The sequence below is a fragment of the Hermetia illucens genome, chromosome 2 (assembly GCF_905115235.1).
Source record: "Hermetia illucens chromosome 2, iHerIll2.2.curated.20191125, whole genome shotgun sequence".
Lineage (NCBI taxonomy): Eukaryota > Metazoa > Arthropoda > Insecta > Diptera > Stratiomyidae > Hermetia > Hermetia illucens.
The window spans coordinates 135,886,342-135,905,606 of record NC_051850.1 but is presented as its reverse complement, the minus strand read 5'-3'; the positions used below and the strand labels follow the sequence as shown (position 1 = coordinate 135,905,606).

Genomic DNA, 19,265 nt, shown 5'->3' with positions numbered 1-19,265 from the left:
ATGAAGTGTGGTAGCATCCGTTGCTTTTACGCATGAGAGTGAAAGTAATACATGTTATTAGTTCTACTTGTCTGTTTCCTAGAATTTTTACCTGTCCAGAAAGCCAGGCCAATATAAGCATCATTTACGGTCACGCCCCTGCAGAGTCGGAGAAGGATATCTTCTACGAGACAGTAGAACGAACTCTCGAAGCCTACACAACGTATGATATCAAAATCGTACTCGGGGATTTTAACAGCCAAGTAGGGAGCGCGGATTCAGGCAATATGTTGTCTCCTATAACTTCCATCAAAATACAAATTATAACGGACTGCGAATTATTCAATTAGTAGGGTCACATAAAATCGTTGTTGGAAGTTCTTGGTTTGCGCTGGAAGCGGTCCACAAACAAACGTAGGCCTCTCCAGAAAGGACCACCCTCACCCAAATTAACCACGTGCTGATCGAACGTCGCCACCTCACAGTCTTGATCAATGTCAGAACATATAGGGGGCCACTATAGACTTGGATCATGATCTCGTTGGCATAGTGCTCCGAGCTTGAATAGCAACACCGCCCAGAATTCTCTCTGGCAATCAGGTGAGAGTTAATACTTAAGCCTTCTACAGCACAGCCCTCCGCAACACCTATAAGGAGGATATAGATGCCGCAATAACCGCAGTCAACACATACCCTGGAGATGAAGCATAAACAAGTCGGGAAACCGGAAGCTTGACGCTTCAGGTATAAAAGGTTTTGTGTTTCCCTATGTGAGGAGCATAACGTAGTTCTCCATTGGCTTATAGCATTGACCCGAGATATTGAAATCGTTCAGTTCTGGGCAGGTTACTGCCATTGCCAGAACTCAGCGATTTAAGTATCTCGAAGGGCAGGTTACTGCCATTGCCAGAACTCAGCGATTTAAATATCTCGCGTCAACGCTATCAGCCAATGGAGAACTGCGTAATGAAATTGTTTCACGCATTAATGCAACCTGGATGAAGTGGCATTCCCCAACTGGTGTTCTTTGTGATCAACGTGTCAGCGCACGTCCCAAATCTAAAATTTACTGCAATGTCGTCCGTCTGTCACTCTCTATAGTTCTGAGTGTTGGCCGACTATAAATGACAATGAACGGCGTCTTGCGGTAATGGGGACGAAGATGTTGCATTGCACTGGTGGCGTAATACGTTTTGATTACGTCTGAAATGAGAATACCCGCGATCGATATGGGTTTGCACCAATCGTGGGAAAACTGCAAGAGAGGTGTTTTCAATGGTGTGGTCACGTAATTCACGCTAACGAGAATTCAACAACCAGTATTGATCAGATTACATCCTGATGAGGCATTTGATACAATAAAATGACGAAACCGATCATCACGAGCCGACCCCGCTTGTGAACTGAAGGCTGAAGAAAAAGAAAAGATGTGAGGAGCGACGAGTGCACGACAGCTCCGTGTAATATAGCTAAAAATTCCATTCCCTCTATTTTCTGGAAAGCGATTTAAATAAATCATTTGATGGAAAGCCCTGTGTTGATAATGGTCACCTCACACGCTTCACGCTCTGAGTTTAATATTATTGGCGAATGAAAACAATTTAACCAACATCAAATATAAAAAAGGGCTAGGGAGAATTAGATTCTTCTTGAATGGAATTTAAATATTTCACTGGAATTTCAATTATTCTCGTTAATTATGACGTCAGCATCTTATTTGTATGGCTTAGGATGCTATTAATTAGCACGAAATTGATAAGTTTGAACTGCTATAACCTTCCCACTAATAGTTGGATTTTTATGAAACCTGGCATGTGTATGCACGAGGCTGTCCTCTATGTCGGTACAAAATTTAATACACTTAGGATGAACTTAAGGGGAGTTTTTTAGTCTATTTCTAAAAGTTGATAATATACTATTAGTAAATTTTTTGAGCAGATACCGGAATGGGACATTCTCGAAGATTAGATTTTACATAAGTGTTTTACACAAAACCTTAAAAAGGGCTGCAGATAAATAGATTCTTCATAAATGTGACTTTAATATTCTACGCGAATGTCAATTATTCCGGGTAATTATGACGTCAGCATCCGATTTGCATGGCTTTGGAAGCAGTAAACTCGCGCGAAATTGCTAAGTTTGAACTGCTATAACTTTGGTGTTAATTGCCTGATTTCTATGAAATTTGGGGCATATACACGAAATATTGTCCTCTATGCTGGTACAGAATCCGGAAGTCCTAGGATGAATTTAAGGGGGGGTTTTTCAGTAAATTTCTAAAAAGTAGTAATATACTATTAGTAAGTTTATTTGAGCAGATATCGGAATGGGACATATTTTGAGGCCTAGATTTCATCTAGGCGCACCACCCTGATTTTTTTCGGAGTTTTGGGTTGGGTAGTTTCCGAAAATGAGTCCTGTCTCACTTCAAATGCGTACATTTTGACTCTTTACTCACGCACTTTGCAATTTATGCCAAAACTAATGTCAGTTTCGGAAAGTACAAATCAAGACCTTTCATTTGATACCCTACACAACTATATCCGGTGAAAAAAATTTTTGAATCCCCCCTTTGTATGTATGGGGAGCCCTCCTTTAAACTCCACCTAAATTTATGCCACTCGCTGTATGCGTGGGATTTCATAGTTCCCATCTGTCCACCAAATTTCGTTTGGATCGATTTAGCCGTTTTGGAGAAAAATGCGTGTGACAGACAGACAGACAGACATTGAATCGATTTTAATAAGGTTTTGTTTTACACAAAACCTTAAAAAAGATCTTCACAATCACCTGAAGAGCGTTATCATTGATACGGCCACAAGGACACTTGGCCCCAGCTGCATGAAAAGTCGGAACGGCTGGTTTGATGATTAATGTAAGCTAGCAACGGAACGGAAGAATGCTGCATACCGAGCACGCGAGCGGAGAAGCAACTTCACAAACGGAAAAAGGAAGCCTAGGAGAACCAATAGTTGCACCAGGCATGCTAGTTTTACCAACAAGTCAGCAAGTTGAAGCCATATACAAATCAAAACGATCAACGAGGGAAATCTGATTTCCAACAGAATAGGCTTATTGGAACGATATCTTGAGCACTTTGGTGAACTGCTCAACAACCAACTAAAGACGACGAACAAATACTACACCAGCAAATATTGAAGAAACAGTCCGTACAATTCATCGGCTTAAGAATCATAAGTTGCCAGGAGCCGATGGAATTACAGCCGAAATGGTTGAACATGTCGGCAACCCATTACACCAAGCGGTTCATCAACTTATGCTCATGGTGTGGAGCAGCAAATCAATGTCTGGCGGCTGGCAACGAGGCATTATTTGTCACATAAAAAGGGAGATATCAGGCAGTGCAGTAATTATAAAGGTATCACGTTGCTGAGTACCATCTATAAGGTATCCTTCGCTATCTTGCTAGGTCGTGTAGCCCCGTACGCCCAGAACATCATTGATCCATACCAAAGAGACTTCACTCCAGACAAAACAGCAACAGATCAGATTTTCTGCCGGAATCTGACCATCAGTTTCACCATCTTCTCATCGACTTTTAAGCCACCTGTGACAGCATAGCCAGGGTAAAACTGTACACGGCCATGAGAGAATTCGGTATCCCGACGAAATTGATAAGGTTGATTGGGCTGACCGTGACCAATGTGCGAGGCCAGATAAAAGCAGTAGGACCCCTCTCGAGAAGAAAAAGAGCTACAAAATGTTACATGGATTGGGTGACCTAGGAGTTGGGGAAATGGCCGAAAAGTGAGGGAATCTGCTAGGTCAAGGATAGCCGAAATTGGATGAATCTTTCCAAACTCTCCCGCTCAACTTCCCCTCCTTAGTCTTCAGATACATTATCTCCTACCTTTTCAACTTCTTTCGCAAAGTTCCCTAATATGGTTACTCATCCCACGCCTTCTCTCCTTCCTCTACAGTTCCACAAGGCTTATACTAAGGCCCTCCTATTCCTATTTTTTTATCAATGACCCTCCCCCGTTCCTTATCTAGCTAGTTTACAGCCGCGAGGCGGCCTAGGCATCAGTTTCTATCACTATCCAACCTGGGTATACTTTGGCTCGTTGGTGCTCGGTGAGCAAGCTAAAACTAAATATCAGCAAATGTCATTTGATATGTTACTTATTTAAATCCTTCCCAACATCCATTTCCTACTCTCTTGGTAAACAACCCGTATCACTTCTGAGCTCCTTTCAAGACCTTAATGCACTTGAATTCTCACTTCGCTTATATAATCACTCACGCTCCCAAAATGTCTAGCTCTATCCCACGTTCTTCATCCGGTTTTGCTGTAATCCCCCTTCGCTGGGAACATCCTGGATACTATTCTGTAATTTACTCTTCCTTCCCCAACTGTGACCGCCTCGGTGTTGAAACTATTTGACATAAATTCACTCGACCCGTGCTTTTTTAAAAGAACTTTTCCCGTGTGGACTATTCTTGTCGGCTTCATACTAAGCAAACGTCAGCGAAATCGATTATTATATTAAATCTTTGCTCGCTGGTCAAAACCATTAAAAAGCTGCCGAAATTTTCTAATTTGGAAGCAGTCAAATAATCCAGATACTGTTCTGTACTTTGAGTGTATCTGGAGACCGAGGAGCATTTTACACGACGTGACATAGGCGTTGATTATTAGTTTGATAAGCAAAACGAATGGTGAATAAAATAATAAAATCAAGCGAATATAAAAGGATTTATTTGTAAAAGTATAGATAAAAGTATATAAAACCAATTTTGAGAAAAATCATTTTTAAACCTAGGCTTAATCTACAGTAATAAAAAAACAGCCGCAATGGCATGGTATACTTTTAGAGGTTCCTTTCTTGCGAATTTGTAGACTGCTGGAGCCCTGCGTAAATATAGCTGTTATCTAGGGATAATTAACTAATAATTGCAACTTACTTAGACCGCTGCTCTTGTGTACTTTCAATTATCCATTTTGAAGCAGCAGCTACGTCAGAATACTGCCCAAAGTAACCTTTTCTAGCACAGCCCTTTCCCGAAGATATAACACCAGCAAGTAATCCATTACAAACCAAGGGACCGCCTGCATCGCCCTGGAGAATATTATAAAATCAGGAATTGGCACCATACTTCCAATTAAGAATGAACGAGTATGCTCTGTTCCTGGAAAAACTAAGATGGTAAAAGGATGAAAAACTATTATATTGGTCAATCTAAAGATATTTAGCAAACCTATATTTGAAGTTCAAATTTCTTATATCACATCCGGACTTACCTATATTTTACCTAAAACTTTCAAATCCGCCGAAACACCGAGTTCTATTTAATAATTATTTAATTGACTACATTTTCCGCCAGGTTTGTTTAATAATTAGCGTCATAATGCTATGTACATGCAGAATCCAACACACAATTAAATGCATTTTACCAACGGTTCAGTGAAGGAAATAGGGAAATAAATAAAGATAAATTTTTGAAAAATTGCGAATATGCCTCGAAATATTATATTAACAAACAGCAAAGGTAGTTTGAAATCATTATCGCTGCGTGTGAAAGTCACAATGATTTTTGCTTTGACCTGGTAGAATTCGCACTATGGGAAATACGAAACAAGCAGAAACGGGCTATTTTCTTTCTGGCCTCGCGAAGGCATATAACCGACAGACAAAAAATTTCGCTTGGGTTAGGCACGTTTTGGACTTGAGAGTAGTTAGAACCCTAGGTTATCGTATGCGAGGTCCAGGATACCAGTCAACTCAGCTATGAATGTTGTGAAGCGTAATGGCGACCCCATTGCCTTCAACAATGCACAATAATCTTTTAGTGCGCCGCTACGGTTTTGAATAAAGTACTCGTACCCACTCGAAGGCCCACATTCAAGTTCGATTTTCGAACCAACGATTATTAACGAAAAATGCGACGAGACGGCGGAGAAAACCACCTGGCAAGGAATAAGTGTTTGTGCGATTTCGAGTGTTCAGTGTTACCGTATGGGAATCAAACTTCCATTGAGAAGCTCAAGTGGCTATCAACCACAATGATACCATAGTTCGTTATGATCCAAAGATTCAAGTAAGTGCAAGGGAAGTCCAAACAAAAAATACGAAGGCGCGATACTGAGTATGACCTACCTGACTTGCGAGGGGTGCCTGGCAAGCAACAGGTATGCTCCAGGCAGAACCTTATTTGTTAACGGGGTCCTTAAATATAATACGTATAATACGAATGTCGATATTATGGCGATTTTTATTAAGGTATTTCATTTATGAAAATCAGCAGAGTTCCAGATAAGGACTCAGTACGCTAAGTGATTAAAGGGGTCATACAATCGTCGTGCATATGATTTAATTTGTTTACTCATGGCCATCAACGATTTACAATATAACCACCAGATGAATAAAAGATGCTGATGAATTTCAGCACGATGGTCTGGAGTACATGTTCCCTGGTTCCCTGGTGTCGTATCCACAATAAAACGACGATTGAAAAGCTTTTCTAACTATTTAATTGCAAACGTTTTGCTTGTTGTAACTGAATACAATCACTTCCGTCGCCAATGTTTATGGAAATCAGATAAGGAGGCAAATTGACAAATTCGAAATTAAGTCTGCCACTAAATATTTATGACACGCGCAAATCGGCATCTCCAGCCACGCCTACGTGCCCCCGTTGCCAGTCTGCTGAAAAGCGCTTCAATTCCCTCCACGATTTCCCGGAATGTTTGCACTACTCCTTCCTGTTCTCCCCGAAATTCTCCGGAAGCGATCCACTCCATACTAAGATAGCGGATTTCACTGGTGGACACAGCCAGCGATGAAATTTCGGCCTTCCTCAACGTGTGACCTCCATCTACTCCTACTTAAGCCTTCCGATTAACACGCCTACGGGCGTCTAGCATATGTGCTGATGCAGTTTTTTGTTCGAAATTTTATCAGGTTAGCACACTAGTGACAAGATGCAACCTTGGTAGAGTCCATGTTGGCGATTGCCCTCATGTTTAGGACACTCCAAATGTATTCCCTGCTTAAGCTGTCTGAATATTAAAATTAATAAAGAGCAGGTGATGCGCAGATGGACACCGTCACACGGGATATCCAACGTCCGGCGCCCTACACACTGCTTTATGCAGATGATGTTTTCCTAGCATCTGATAGCAAAAATGATCTCGAGCAACTTGTTCAAAAATGGAATGATCGCCTCATGCAACATGGTCTCAGATTGAATTTAAACAAAACTGAATTTTTGACGACCGATCCCCATGAAACAGGCACAATCACTGTCAGCGGCAGTGATCTGCCCAGAACTGAGCGATTTAAATACCTCGGGTCAACGCTATCAGCCAATGGAGAGCTGCGTTATGAAATTGCTTCACGCATTAACGCAACCTGGATGAAGTAGCGTTCCACAACTGGTGTCCTTCGTAATCGACGTATCAACGAACGTCTCAAATCTAAAATTTACCGCAATGTCGTCCATCCAGTCGCTCTCTATGGTTCTGAGTGTTGGCCGACCATAAAAGACAATGAACGGCGTCTTGTGGTAATGGAGACGAAGATGCTACGTTGGACTAGTGGCGTCACACGTTTAGACCACATCCGAAATGAAGATATCCGCGATCGGTATGGGGTTGCACCGATCGTGGAAAAGTTGCGAGAGAGGCGTCTTCGATGGTATGGTCATGCAATTCGTGCAAACGAGAATTCACTTGCAAAGATTGGTCTGAACATCGAAGTCGATGGTAAACGACCAAAAGGCCGACCTAAGCAACGGTGGCTTGATACGCTGGATGGGGATTTGAAAGCCTCGAGATTGCACCCAGATCAGACATTCGATAGAGCCAAATGGCGAAGCCGATCACGACGAGCGGACCCCGCTTGTGAACGGGACAAAGGCTGAAGAAAAAGAAGAAGAGGTGAAGCGCAGATGAACTCCGCATACTATTCCAAAATAGTTCGCAGGGTTTTAATGTTAGTGCGGGAGAATCCAGGAAGTTTACTGTCTGCCAGTCAACTTATCGAGATGTTGATGCGCTCCAATATTATTTTAGCTTTTATTATTACGATGCCAGGAAGCACGCAAATAACCCTCCAATTGTCAGCCTCAAGACTGACACCATTTTTCGGAATATTCCACCCACCCACTTCTGCAACTCTCTGGAAATGTTTTGGATTCCCAGGATTTCCGTACGAGTGGAAGTAGCAGATCTGCAAAAACATCAGGAATACCTATGAGGACCTCTTTAGGGAGACCGTCAAGCCTGATAGTTTATTCTGCTTGAGTGCATTGATGGTGGAGATTATTTGTCTTCTATTTGAAGGAGCAGTCCATATGCGTGTGGTACGGTGTCTAGCCATTTCATCAACAAAATGCGAGTTTCACTAAACGTTATTCTAAATGTGCTAAAGTTCTCTTTTCACCTCTGCTAATCATGGTAAATTACACTGGACCGTGGAATGATTTACAACCACATGCAAGTTTATCCATAATGCCGCTTATGAAATCTGCAGAAATTTTATCTTCTTCTTTTTTTCAACCTTTGTCCCGTTCACAAGCGGGGTCGGTTCGTCGTGATCGGCTTCGCCATTTGGCTCTATGGAATGCCTGATCTGGATGCAATCTCGAGGCTTTCAAATCCCCATCCAGCGTATCAAGCCACCGTTGTGTAGGTCTGTTTTTTGGTCGTTTACCATTGACTTCGATGTTCAGACCAATCTTGGCAAGTGAATTCTTTTTGGCACGAATTGCGTGACCATATAATCGAAGACGCCTCTCTCGCAACTTTTCCACGATCGGTGCAACCCCATAACGATCGCGGATATCTTCATTTCGGATGTGATCTAAACGTGAGACGCCACTTGTCTAACGTAGCATCTTCGTCTCCATTACCGCAAGACGCCGTTTATTGTCTTTTACATATCTGACCAGCCCAAATACAAATTCTATTTTGTAATGGGGCACACTATGTTGAACTTCTTGGGATTTCATATGGTATCCAAGATCAAGCGTGTCACCCTCACCGTCACTCTCAGCGATCAAGAGAGCTTTCACTCCATTGAACCGTTTCCATTACTCTGCAGTCGAGCACATCTGATGAAACCCCTTCGGGACATAACTGACGACCTGAGTAGCACCCGAGCTGAAAGTATTTTTAATGGCGGCCCAATGTCAGTATTTTCAGTGGGATCGTTCTCCAGCTCCCTCCGGGACTCTCCGTGAACCTTCCACTTTTCACCCTTATGCGCCATACAACTCTAAGGCAACTCCTTACCGCAAACTCGCAGCTATGGCTTTCTCAATGTAAGACCAACTAAATGCAATTTCCGTATTCTTTTTGGAATACTTACGGCTACCTGGAACCTCGATGAATTTCTTCATTTAATATTGGCTCAGGCATGGAACAGTCCCAACTTGATACTATGTTGGGATAGTTACATTTCCAGATTTTGGACAAAGCAGCTAAGGTAAATGCACCAAGCGTCATCTAGTTCGGTATTAGTGTCAGCGTAAATAACGGTACCTAGATAAAGAAATTGATCAAGGCTCTATTAATGCAAATAAGGAAACGCAAATCAAATCCGTCCAACTGAGGGCCTTGGTTCTGTTGGTGTTTATCTCCAGTGCCAAAATTTTCGATTGAACCCCTTTACACTCTTCAGCTAAGGCTGCTTGAAAGACGTCACCGATAGCTAGAAGGAAGAGTATCGATGACAGAAAGCAACCCTTTTGGAATACATTTTGGGCTCGAATTCCACCGAGACACGTACCATTTTGCATCGTCGAGTATAGCTTCTCCAGAATGTTTCTTCTGCGTGGAACATCCCAGACATATTCGCCATTGACGCTGTTGAAAGACTTCTCGAAATCTCCGACATAAGCGTTGTGTGATAAAGCTTTAATGCGATAATCCATTAAACGCATTATGATGCCAGTACTTTTGTACCTGCAGATAAATCTGACCTGCATCATAATACGTTGAGTTTGGGGGAGCAATTTAAAATAATATTTTGTTTTGCTAGACACAGATCTTGCATGGAACAGGATTGGGTTGGATTTCTCATTATGCATTTCCATGTTACACTCCAAAACAATTTGAAGATCATTATCCTTAATAACGCTGATCCCTTCGTGCTCACTCCTGAATAATGAACCCCATAAGCCCGCTCACAGAATTCCGTTACGGCCGTTACGCAATTCATCAAACTACATATACTACCTGTCATTCTTATAAGCCTATTCGATTGGAGAACAATTACTGCTTCGTTCTGTTCAAACTTTCTCGGTTGTAGTTAATGATGATCTTGCATTTTTCGATCGAGTTGTTCTTTAGCGCGCTATCATCCTTGTGGTGCTAAAGGTGAGTCCTTCAGGTATTTCTGCCTTCGTTGACCGTAATATCAGCTCCATGGTAGTTCACTTCATTTATGATGGTTCTATTCAATGCGTTTCTATATTTGTTTCGCAACTGCCCTTCCTAGATTTTGCTCATGTAACTTTAACCGGAAATTAACTCTTGTTTAAAAGCCCATACCAGAAAGATGATAATCCAATCAACATTGATTTCCATACATGCTCTCTTATTCCCACAGGTATGGCGTTCGATTGTTGTTGTGCCCTCCACATTGCCAAGTAATCACTCCGTTAATTCCGTTTGTTTCTTCTTAACATGCTTGGATAAAATTCAAGGCCAACGATACGCTCGGTTGTGACAACAAAAATTTGGAAGGAATCCCCAACTAATAATTTTGTTAAGGGACGCCGTACTAAGTAGGCTAATAGCCGTATACTTCCTTTCGAGGTCAAAAGTGGTGTATGTATTTTTGGCACATATTTCCGCCTAGAGCTTCCTGCTATGTTTACTCATTGCTTCAATGTGTGCTTTCTTTGGACCAATTACCTAACGGCTGCTCCCTCTGACGTAAGGGACCCGTCTTTGTACCAGTAATCATTGTACTAGTAATCACAGTTTTAAGCCGTATGTCAATGCTAGGGTCATCTAGTTTGCCCTGTCACTCCACAATGCTTCACATTTCTCATCGAAATGAGACTTCGTTGCAATCTATTATAATTTCTTGGTATCAATAATTTGGGATACGCCTAGAAAAAATATCAATCTTCATTCGATTTAGGCAGCTCCCCGCCTCGCTGATGATGAAGATCGCCCTCCTTGCTTCCATTTGTAAGTGAAGATGGAGAGGAGTCAATTCCAAGCGGATCTCTGAGGAGGCCGTTGGGCAAGTTCTCATTGGCCCACTGATACGCATACGAACTAGTTTGTAAAGTTTGTGTAACTCGCTGGATGTTGTGCTGAGTTCAGTTTTGTCTGCCCAGATTACCGCTCCATAGGTAATCATTGGTCTTACTATTGCAGTGTATATTCAGCGCAGCATTTTCAGCATGCAGCAGATTGGCTTAAAAAATTTAGGCCGAAAGGGATCCTTTTAACCGTCTTTCGGAATAAAGACCCTCCTTGCCCGTCTCCTTACCCTTGGTACATATCCCAAGGCTATGCTGGGTTGCCCCGTGGCGTAACCCGCCATGATTACATTCGAAATGAGGATATCCACAATCGATTTGGAGTTGCACCGATCGTAGATAAATTGCGGGAGGCGTTTTCGATGGTGTGGTCATGTAATTCGCACCAATGCGGATTCACTCGCCATGATTGGTATAACCATCGAAGTCGATAGGAAACGTCCAAAAGCCCGGCCGAAACAACCTTGCCTTAATATCCTGGATGGTGATTTGAAACTTTAATGACTGCATCCAGATCAGGCCTCTAATAGAACAAAATGGCACAGCCGATCACGACGAGCCGACCTCTTATGAACGGGACAAAGGTTAAAGAAAAAAAGAAGAGCCAGTCGAATGTCTTTCACGCCGCTAACATAGCTAACAGCCATCTTCATTCTAGACGCATTGATTAGGATTGTTTTACGCATGGTGATGATCCGCGCACAATTGTTGGCTGTCAACAGGGCCTATTTCAGCTTACAACAACTATTTAGCACGAAACGTGCCACCATAGGGTCAAAGCTCTTACTGTACAAGACAATGATCTTGCCAGTCCTCATGTATTCTTCGGAGGCTTGGGTTCTTAGCAAGAAAAATTGCGAACTCTTGGTCACGTTCGAAAAAAGAACCCTTCGAAGAATTTTTGGACCCTACATAAGGATGGACGATTTCGTAGTCTACATAACGACAAAATCTATGAGCGATACCATGACCGTCTGGTTGCGGTGGACGGGTCACCTAATTCATATGAGTGAGGATGCTCCAACCCGGAAAGTCTATAAACACAATATCTATAGTAGAAAAAGAAAACCAAGCAGATCCTGCCTCAAATGGAACGGTGACGTAGGTCAGGACAACAGACAGCTTTTAGGGATATTGAATTGGTGGACCTCGCCCCAAAACCGGGGCGTCTGGAGTTCATTACAAAGGCAGACCGGATATCGGTTGCTGCACCGTTGACGATGATGATGTAAACAGGCACCAGATGATAATGGTACATTGGCGCTAAATATATTTTTGTGTGTTCTCGCAAATACCGACATTTGAGGGACCACTTGCTTCATCTTTATTGCCGCGGCTTCAAGATTGTAACCTCCTTACAAAGACGTTGCGGAGGCACCCCTTTTCAAAAACTTTTTTTGACCAACTCATAATTGCGGCACCCACTCCGCGAAAATGCTCACCCCTGCATAAACCATTTTCGATCTGAAGGAAAATTACCTGACAGTTTTTTGACCATAAAACTTACTAATTCCGCAGAGGGACACTGCTCTGCGCTAATATGGCACTTACAAAACTATTGAGCGGGATGCACTTACAATGACTATTGAGCGGGATGTATTCCCGGCGTTACCCAACACCAAATCTTGTTCCAAGTAATTCCCGGCTCCTGATATTTGTAGTTTAATTATCACAAACCCTGCTTCAAGTTACCGGCTATGATTTTCAACTTCAAATATTCCAATCTAATACAGCGAGCATTCCCTCATGTTGTGCTGCCGTCAGGCTTGATATAGCAAATGTAGATGTAAATACTATGCTGCTACTTTTCTTTTGAGAAATCTGGCACTCAGAAACTTCATTTTGGTATGACTTGATTTCCATCTTTAGCCTAATTTTTCGATGAAGCCTCGCAGATTGGGCCCGCTTCAAAAATGTTTTAACTTGTTGGCGCTGATGCAGGAAACAAGTGGTTGCCAAAATATCGGTATTTGCAAGATAGATATCACTAGCCAATAGAAAATAAGCAAGACTTAATTATTTCAAATAATGTAATCGGTGGAAACACAGCGATATTAAACTTAGACCTAAAATAATGGCGAAATTTACCATGAAGGTCCGCGTGGAAATAGTAAAACCCCATCAAAAGGTTCCATTGACATCAGTTTGCTTGGCTTTGTACTAGCCAGGCTCGGGAATGTGACAACTCATTTCGACACTTCGATGCGAAAAATTCTGAATGGGACAACGGCCAAAGAAAAAGAAAGAAGAGATCCTAAGATGATTTTGAGGCCCTCTCAATTGCTTCGGCTAGTTGAAGGGTTTTCACAACCCCGTTTTCATCCTGGCTAGGTTCCTGTGCCGAACGTAATAAACTGACTTTCTTTGCCAAACAGCTACACCAGAACAAATTTAGATCGAGTTCAACTATTGTCGCGGGAGGTTTTCGACATTATTGATATCAATACTAGAAAGCAACTCACACAAAGTTCAAGGTAACTTAGATACTACAATGTTAAATATAACAGCCACCACAAAACAAATAAGCGAAACCTTGTTTCAAGTGAAGTAAAGGCAACCCCACCAGGTTTCGTCCTTTGTAACTCACCGAACATGCATCCGGTCCACCCTCTATCGCTCCTGCACATAACGTAGAATCATTCAATATGCTAACTGGCATTGCAGTTTGACATTCATCGTGGCCAACTATGGGGATTTCTGCATATATCAGATATTCACTGACATCTGTTGAATCCTAAATATACAATTTTGTCAGTTTGCGTAATCAAGGAGCACAACATATTACCTCCTCCAACACTCCCCACCCAGCAATTTGACATGAAGTGTTTTCCGGGGGTCTGTTCTCTGCAAGTTGAATAGCATGGAAATGTTTGGTCTGTTTCGTCGGAACTACCAGCTGGAAAAAGGAAAATGTTTGCGTCTAAAATGAAAAGTACACAACCAATCAACCAAAGAGCTGAACAATAAAATCATCACAGTTGGCAGCAATCAGAGGTTTTTTTTGTCTAATGTTTTTTAATTCCTGAGGTCAACAATATTTGGTTGGTTAACCAACATAAACACATGTTGTTCTATTAAGAAATAACACCGTAACGGCCCTTCAACGATGCCTTAACCGTATTTCAATCAGTGAAAAAGATTAAGGGGGTCATCCCAGTTGAAAGCCGTTCTTTTCGCTCTCATTGGACATTTTTTGTGAAGAATAGAATAAAGATTCAAATTCATATATTTATTAATATCTTGGGCAAACGTCATAATTTTATCAGCCCGATATTATCGCTCATTATCGCAATACGCGGTAACTTATTCATCCATCTCCAAGAAAAATGTTTTTCGCGTGCCACGATAGCGGGCGCTCTGCTCATCTCAAAGAAAAACATAGACGCCATTTTAACGTGCGTGGTAAGTATATCCCGGTTCATGAACTAGGATTATCAAATTTCGAAGCCTAGACACCATATATTGGCAGCCTCTTGATTTATTTCGGGTTTTTCAGTGGGGTAGTTTCTGATAAGCGGTCTGTTAAAGAAATGATCATTTCCGACCCCCCACACTCCCCACGTTTCCAACAAATGTCAAAACTGAGACCGGCTTCGGAAAGTACTAATCTAGACCTTTCATTTGGAACCTAACTTGACTATATTTGGAGAAAAGAAAATTACACCCTCCTTTTGAATTCGACATAGAAGGATGTAACTCACCGTATCCGTGGGCGGTCACAGCTCCCACCTTTGGTGTGAATCGCTACAACCATCTCCGAGAAAAATGCGTGGGATGGACAGATAGACAGACAAACAGTAAACCGATTTTAATAAGATTTTGTTTTACACAAGCCTTGAAAAGGAAGTCATTTGAGCATCGTTCTGATCGGTTACTTCGCGCTTCATTACGGCGATCGACATAAACCTGGCACATGACACCTTATCTGTTTAACACTATAATTTCCAAGTGACTCGAAATATCGAAAAATTAATTGTCCCATATATTCTACGCTATATCTGTATACAATTGAAAGCAAAAAAAGCAATTACCCGACTCGACACACGGGATGACCGCCTCAATTATAAAATATCCTCTAAATTTCCAAATTTTTCTGATAGAAAGGGTTTTCCATTAAATTACTGTGAAAGGAAGCTTACCTCTGCAACAGCGTAGTCATAGAATAAATGCTTTGGATTATAGTGGGGGTGAATGATGATTGTTAATATTCCGATTCTTCGCCTTCTCCGTGCTGCAGTCGAATTCCACTTTATAACCCCACCTATTACTGCCATCTGAAACGAAGGTTTGAGAAATTATATTATAAAACTCTGACGACACAAACGGCGGTCAAGAGGTAGTAAAGGTCCCAGACGAAACGTGAATTGGTATCTACAATGGAGCATAAAACCTGGGAAACGCCTTCTGAACCAACACCACTATATTACCAAACCCTATCTCCACCTCCTCGTCGCAATCGCTGGAAGTTCTTCCTTAACGGAAAGCTGCAGACGGAAAATGATGAAGGCAACTCTCCCGCACCTAAAAACGGGACAAATTGTGCCAACGTGTCCTCCAGGTTGGGGGTTGGGTAAGGCTGTCAACCCTACATGAAAAACAGCTTATTATGAATCCATAAAAGTATCGCACGAAATCGCGGGAAACGGTCTACAAACACATGTGGGGTTCTCTAAATGGGACCACTTTCAACCAAATTGACCACGTGTTGATCAAGTGCCGCCACCTCTCAGCCTTGATGAATGTAAGAACATACAAGGGGGCCAATATATACTCGGATCACTATCTCGTTGGCATAGTGTTTCGAGCTCGAATTATAACACCACCTACAATCCCCTCTGACAATCAGGTGAGAGTAAATGGATTCACAACACAGCCCTCTGTAACACCTCCAAAGGGAAATGGATGCCACAATAACCGCAGCTCATAGATGTCCTAAAGATGAAGCATCAACAAATGATCTTCACAATCAGCTGGACAACGTTGTCATTGATACGGCCACAAACATACTTAGCCCTAGCCGCAAGAAAAGTCGGAACGGCTGGTTCGACGATGAATGTAAGCTAGCAACGGAACAGGAGAATGCTGCATACCGAGTAATGCTGCATTTTCAAAGAACGCCACAACTTCTAAACACTGTTTGGTTTGACCAAACTATAATGAAAAATTTGAGCAAAGACTCGGGATGAAAGCAAGACGGTGGATATAATTCGAAAGGTGCGAGTGGATTTACATGATACACTACTGTAAGGATCATCGTACGATTGAAACCGAGCGGAAAGGAAATTTTGGGGGAAGCTTGACGAAAAAGTGAATGAACTTAACCTAAATTTAAACGAAGAGAAGGCTAAAATCATCTTCGATCGAGAGAGGGTAGGCGGCAGAAAACGAATGAGATTCAACAGTGAAATACACCTGGTGTACGACAAGCCTGAGGTTGCTATCCACATCAAGATTTGAAAGCTCCAGTAGGTACGCCATGTAGACCGAACGACAGAAGAATTCGCAAGTGGGAAAACCCAGAGAGTAGCTCAAATTACACCCAGCTCCCGAAATTAGAAAAAAGAAGAGAGTACTGACAAGGATGAGAGGCCAAGGACCAACACCAGATTAAAGAACCATAGAAGAAGTAGAAGACGCCAAAAATGAATGCATTTTTAGAAATCCTCTTTAACTATATTGTACAATCGATGCATCTCCACTCGCTAAAATCTGCTGCACCCAGTATCTGAGTTATCAAACTCTGCAAAATTATTCCCCTTTTCAAGAAAGCGTGGAATATCAAAAAAAAATTTACGATTCAGATACCGGTCGCCTAGACAATAACAAAGATATCCCTCTAAAAACAGACTGAAGCGGCTTTAGTCCCCTTTATCAAACGACTTGTAAGTATCTTTGCTGGACTATTATTACTACGCACAACCTGATATAATCGCGAAAATTAAAAGAAATCCTGTAGCAAGTCTCTTTGTTTAATTTTAAGGCTCCATTTTTCCATACCCAGGTCACTCCTTAGAAATGCACGTCACCGAATGATTAGACAGAAGTGCAAACTCTTCATAAAGCTCCAGGATGAGTGAAAGAACTCAGTCAGAGCAATAGCTTAGGCATAATTGAAAGTATTTCCCTTATAGTTCACATAAAGCCTCCTCTACCACTCACTACTTTGAAAACTCGTCCTTCCTTATTGCTTACCGCATCAGAAATAATACGCTCTGCGAAACAATGTGCGGCAGAAAGTACGAATTTCGGTCTAATCAAGGTTCCACCGCAAAATAATTCCGACGTTGTTTTTTTCACTATTGCCACCTGAAAAGACGGAAACAAGACGACATAATATGAACTTGGAACTTCATCAAACTCCGAGACTTTACTCAGATGACTTACAATCGCAGGAAATTGTCCAAGCTTGGCTCTTCTGGTACCTACAAAACGATCCTGGTCACACCCAATATCCATTACCATGAGCATTAAAATCACAAATGTTGCTGAAAGAGCCCACATTGCTAATTTTACCTTTTTAATAAATGAATTAAAAATCGCATAAAATCTATTCCACATTAAAAGCATTTAAAATTGATAAAATCAAATGGGATCTGGGCTTGACATTAGAATTTTTTGTATTTTTTTCTGCATATTTCTGTTTGAATTTTTCATTATTTTCTCCTGAACTTTTGTTGCCCAAATTAAAAATTATTGTTTTATAAATTTTGCTTGAATTGACATTTTTTGTTTGGTTACTTAGTACTTCGATTCAAATGTATCTGCCAAAAGTAAACTGACACCTTGGTCGATGCCGTAAACGCCAGATGTGCAGATTTCTCAAAGGTACAAAAACTCCGCTCTGTGCTCCGGACAACCAAATCCGCTGTTCTCTCGACTGAGCTACTAACCATTATCCAAACAATGAAGCTATCAGTACAGCTAAGCTAAACGAAATCCTCATCATCACGGACTCCTTTCAAGCCATTAAAGCCCTCATTAGCAAAACCCAAGTCAATTACCTGGCGGCTCGAGCCGACGATGAAATGAGGAAAGATCGTCTGAAAAAAGTGATCACACTCTAGTTTCCTGGGCATAGCGGAAATTCTTACAACAAAATGGCGGATGATGATGCCAAACGAGGAAAAATGACCAGCACGATTGCTCCCCCTCCTTAAGCTTTTTCTGTCTAAGGTGAGCTCCGTCAGCAAGTGATTCAGCTTTGCCGACTCACTTATCAACAGAGTGCCCTTTAACTTCAAGTAGGAACACTCCTCCAGAACGTCGGCGACGAGTCCAAACAAATGGCAACTTATAGTACAGTGACCAACAATTCACAAAATCGAAGTCTCAAACCACAAGGGTAATTTCAATACAATCAATATAAATAGTTATCTATACTTTGTAAACTTAATAAATAGCTCCCATGAAAATTGCCTGTCAGGCTACAAACTCTTAACAAAATCCAGGAATGACGGATATGGTGGGGTCGCTATTGCATTCGGCATGGAGGTCAGTTTCCGTAAAATTCTTTACCAATCATACATGGGCATCATCACCATTGAAACATACTTTAACGATTGCAACCGTATACTTTCTTCCCTGCACAAACAGAATGTTTTAAAAACAGATCTCAACAAGCTCCTCAACTTCCTCGAGGGTAAACATAATGTTCTTGTTACCGAGGACTTTAATGCCCAGTCAAACTCCGCTGGTAACTATTACATAACTGAAAACGGCCGCGTCCTCGAATAGATCGTTAGTAACTCAAATTTTCGCCTGCTCAACAATGGTAAAAAAAATTGCAAATCCTTTACTGGACCAGATGTGTCCAGATAGCTGAGTGGTTAGAGCACAAGGCTGTCGTATCTCACTGGCGGCAGCGGAATTTGTATCGTAATTTTACGTCGGATACCAGCCGACTCAGCTGTCAATAATTACCTGAGTCAAATCAGGGTAACAATCTCGGGCGAGCGCAATGCTGACCACATTGCCTCCTACAGTGTACTACTGTAGTGTACCGTTACGGTCTTGATGAATTGAGGAAACCTCGTCTGAAAAAAGTG

The 19,265-nt window shown here is 41.7% G+C and overlaps 1 protein-coding gene across 2 annotated transcripts; it reads right to left on the bottom strand.

Moving 5' to 3' along the window:
- Positions 1 to 4,677: 4,677 nt before the first annotated feature.
- Positions 4,678 to 17,969, bottom strand: LOC119649973 (trypsin-3-like). Of its 2 annotated transcripts, none has more exons than XM_038052410.1 (7): positions 17,605 to 17,969; positions 17,413 to 17,526; positions 15,360 to 15,494; positions 14,006 to 14,140; positions 13,808 to 13,954; positions 4,906 to 5,060; positions 4,678 to 4,852 (listed from the first exon to the last, which is right to left on the bottom strand). In XM_038052410.1, the coding sequence occupies exons 1-7, from the start codon at positions 17,785 to 17,787 to the stop codon at positions 4,771 to 4,773; spliced, it is 951 nt and encodes a 316-aa protein (XP_037908338.1). In that variant the 5' UTR covers positions 17,788 to 17,969; the 3' UTR covers positions 4,678 to 4,770. The 2 variants fall into 2 exon arrangements, with proteins under 2 accessions (XP_037908338.1, XP_037908339.1); XM_038052411.1 differs by having other exon boundaries at positions 14,006 to 14,116; positions 17,605 to 17,967.
- Positions 17,970 to 19,265: the final 1,296 nt, after the last annotated feature.

What these genes read in the sequence shown, in the direction of transcription:
- LOC119649973 (XM_038052410.1), bottom strand. Translation starts at nt 17,787, where the DNA reads ATGCTTTTAATGTGGAATAGATTTTATGCGATTTTTAATTCATTTATT. An exon ending in TTGGACAATTTCCTGCGATT is followed by an intron (nt 17,527 to 17,604) that starts GTAAGTCATCTG and finishes CCGTCTTTTCAG; the next exon opens with GTGGCAATAGTGAAAAAAAC. An exon ending in ACACAAGAGCAGCGGTCTAA is followed by an intron (nt 4,853 to 4,905) that starts GTAAGTTGCAAT and finishes ATATTTACGCAG; the next exon opens with GGCTCCAGCAGTCTACAAAT.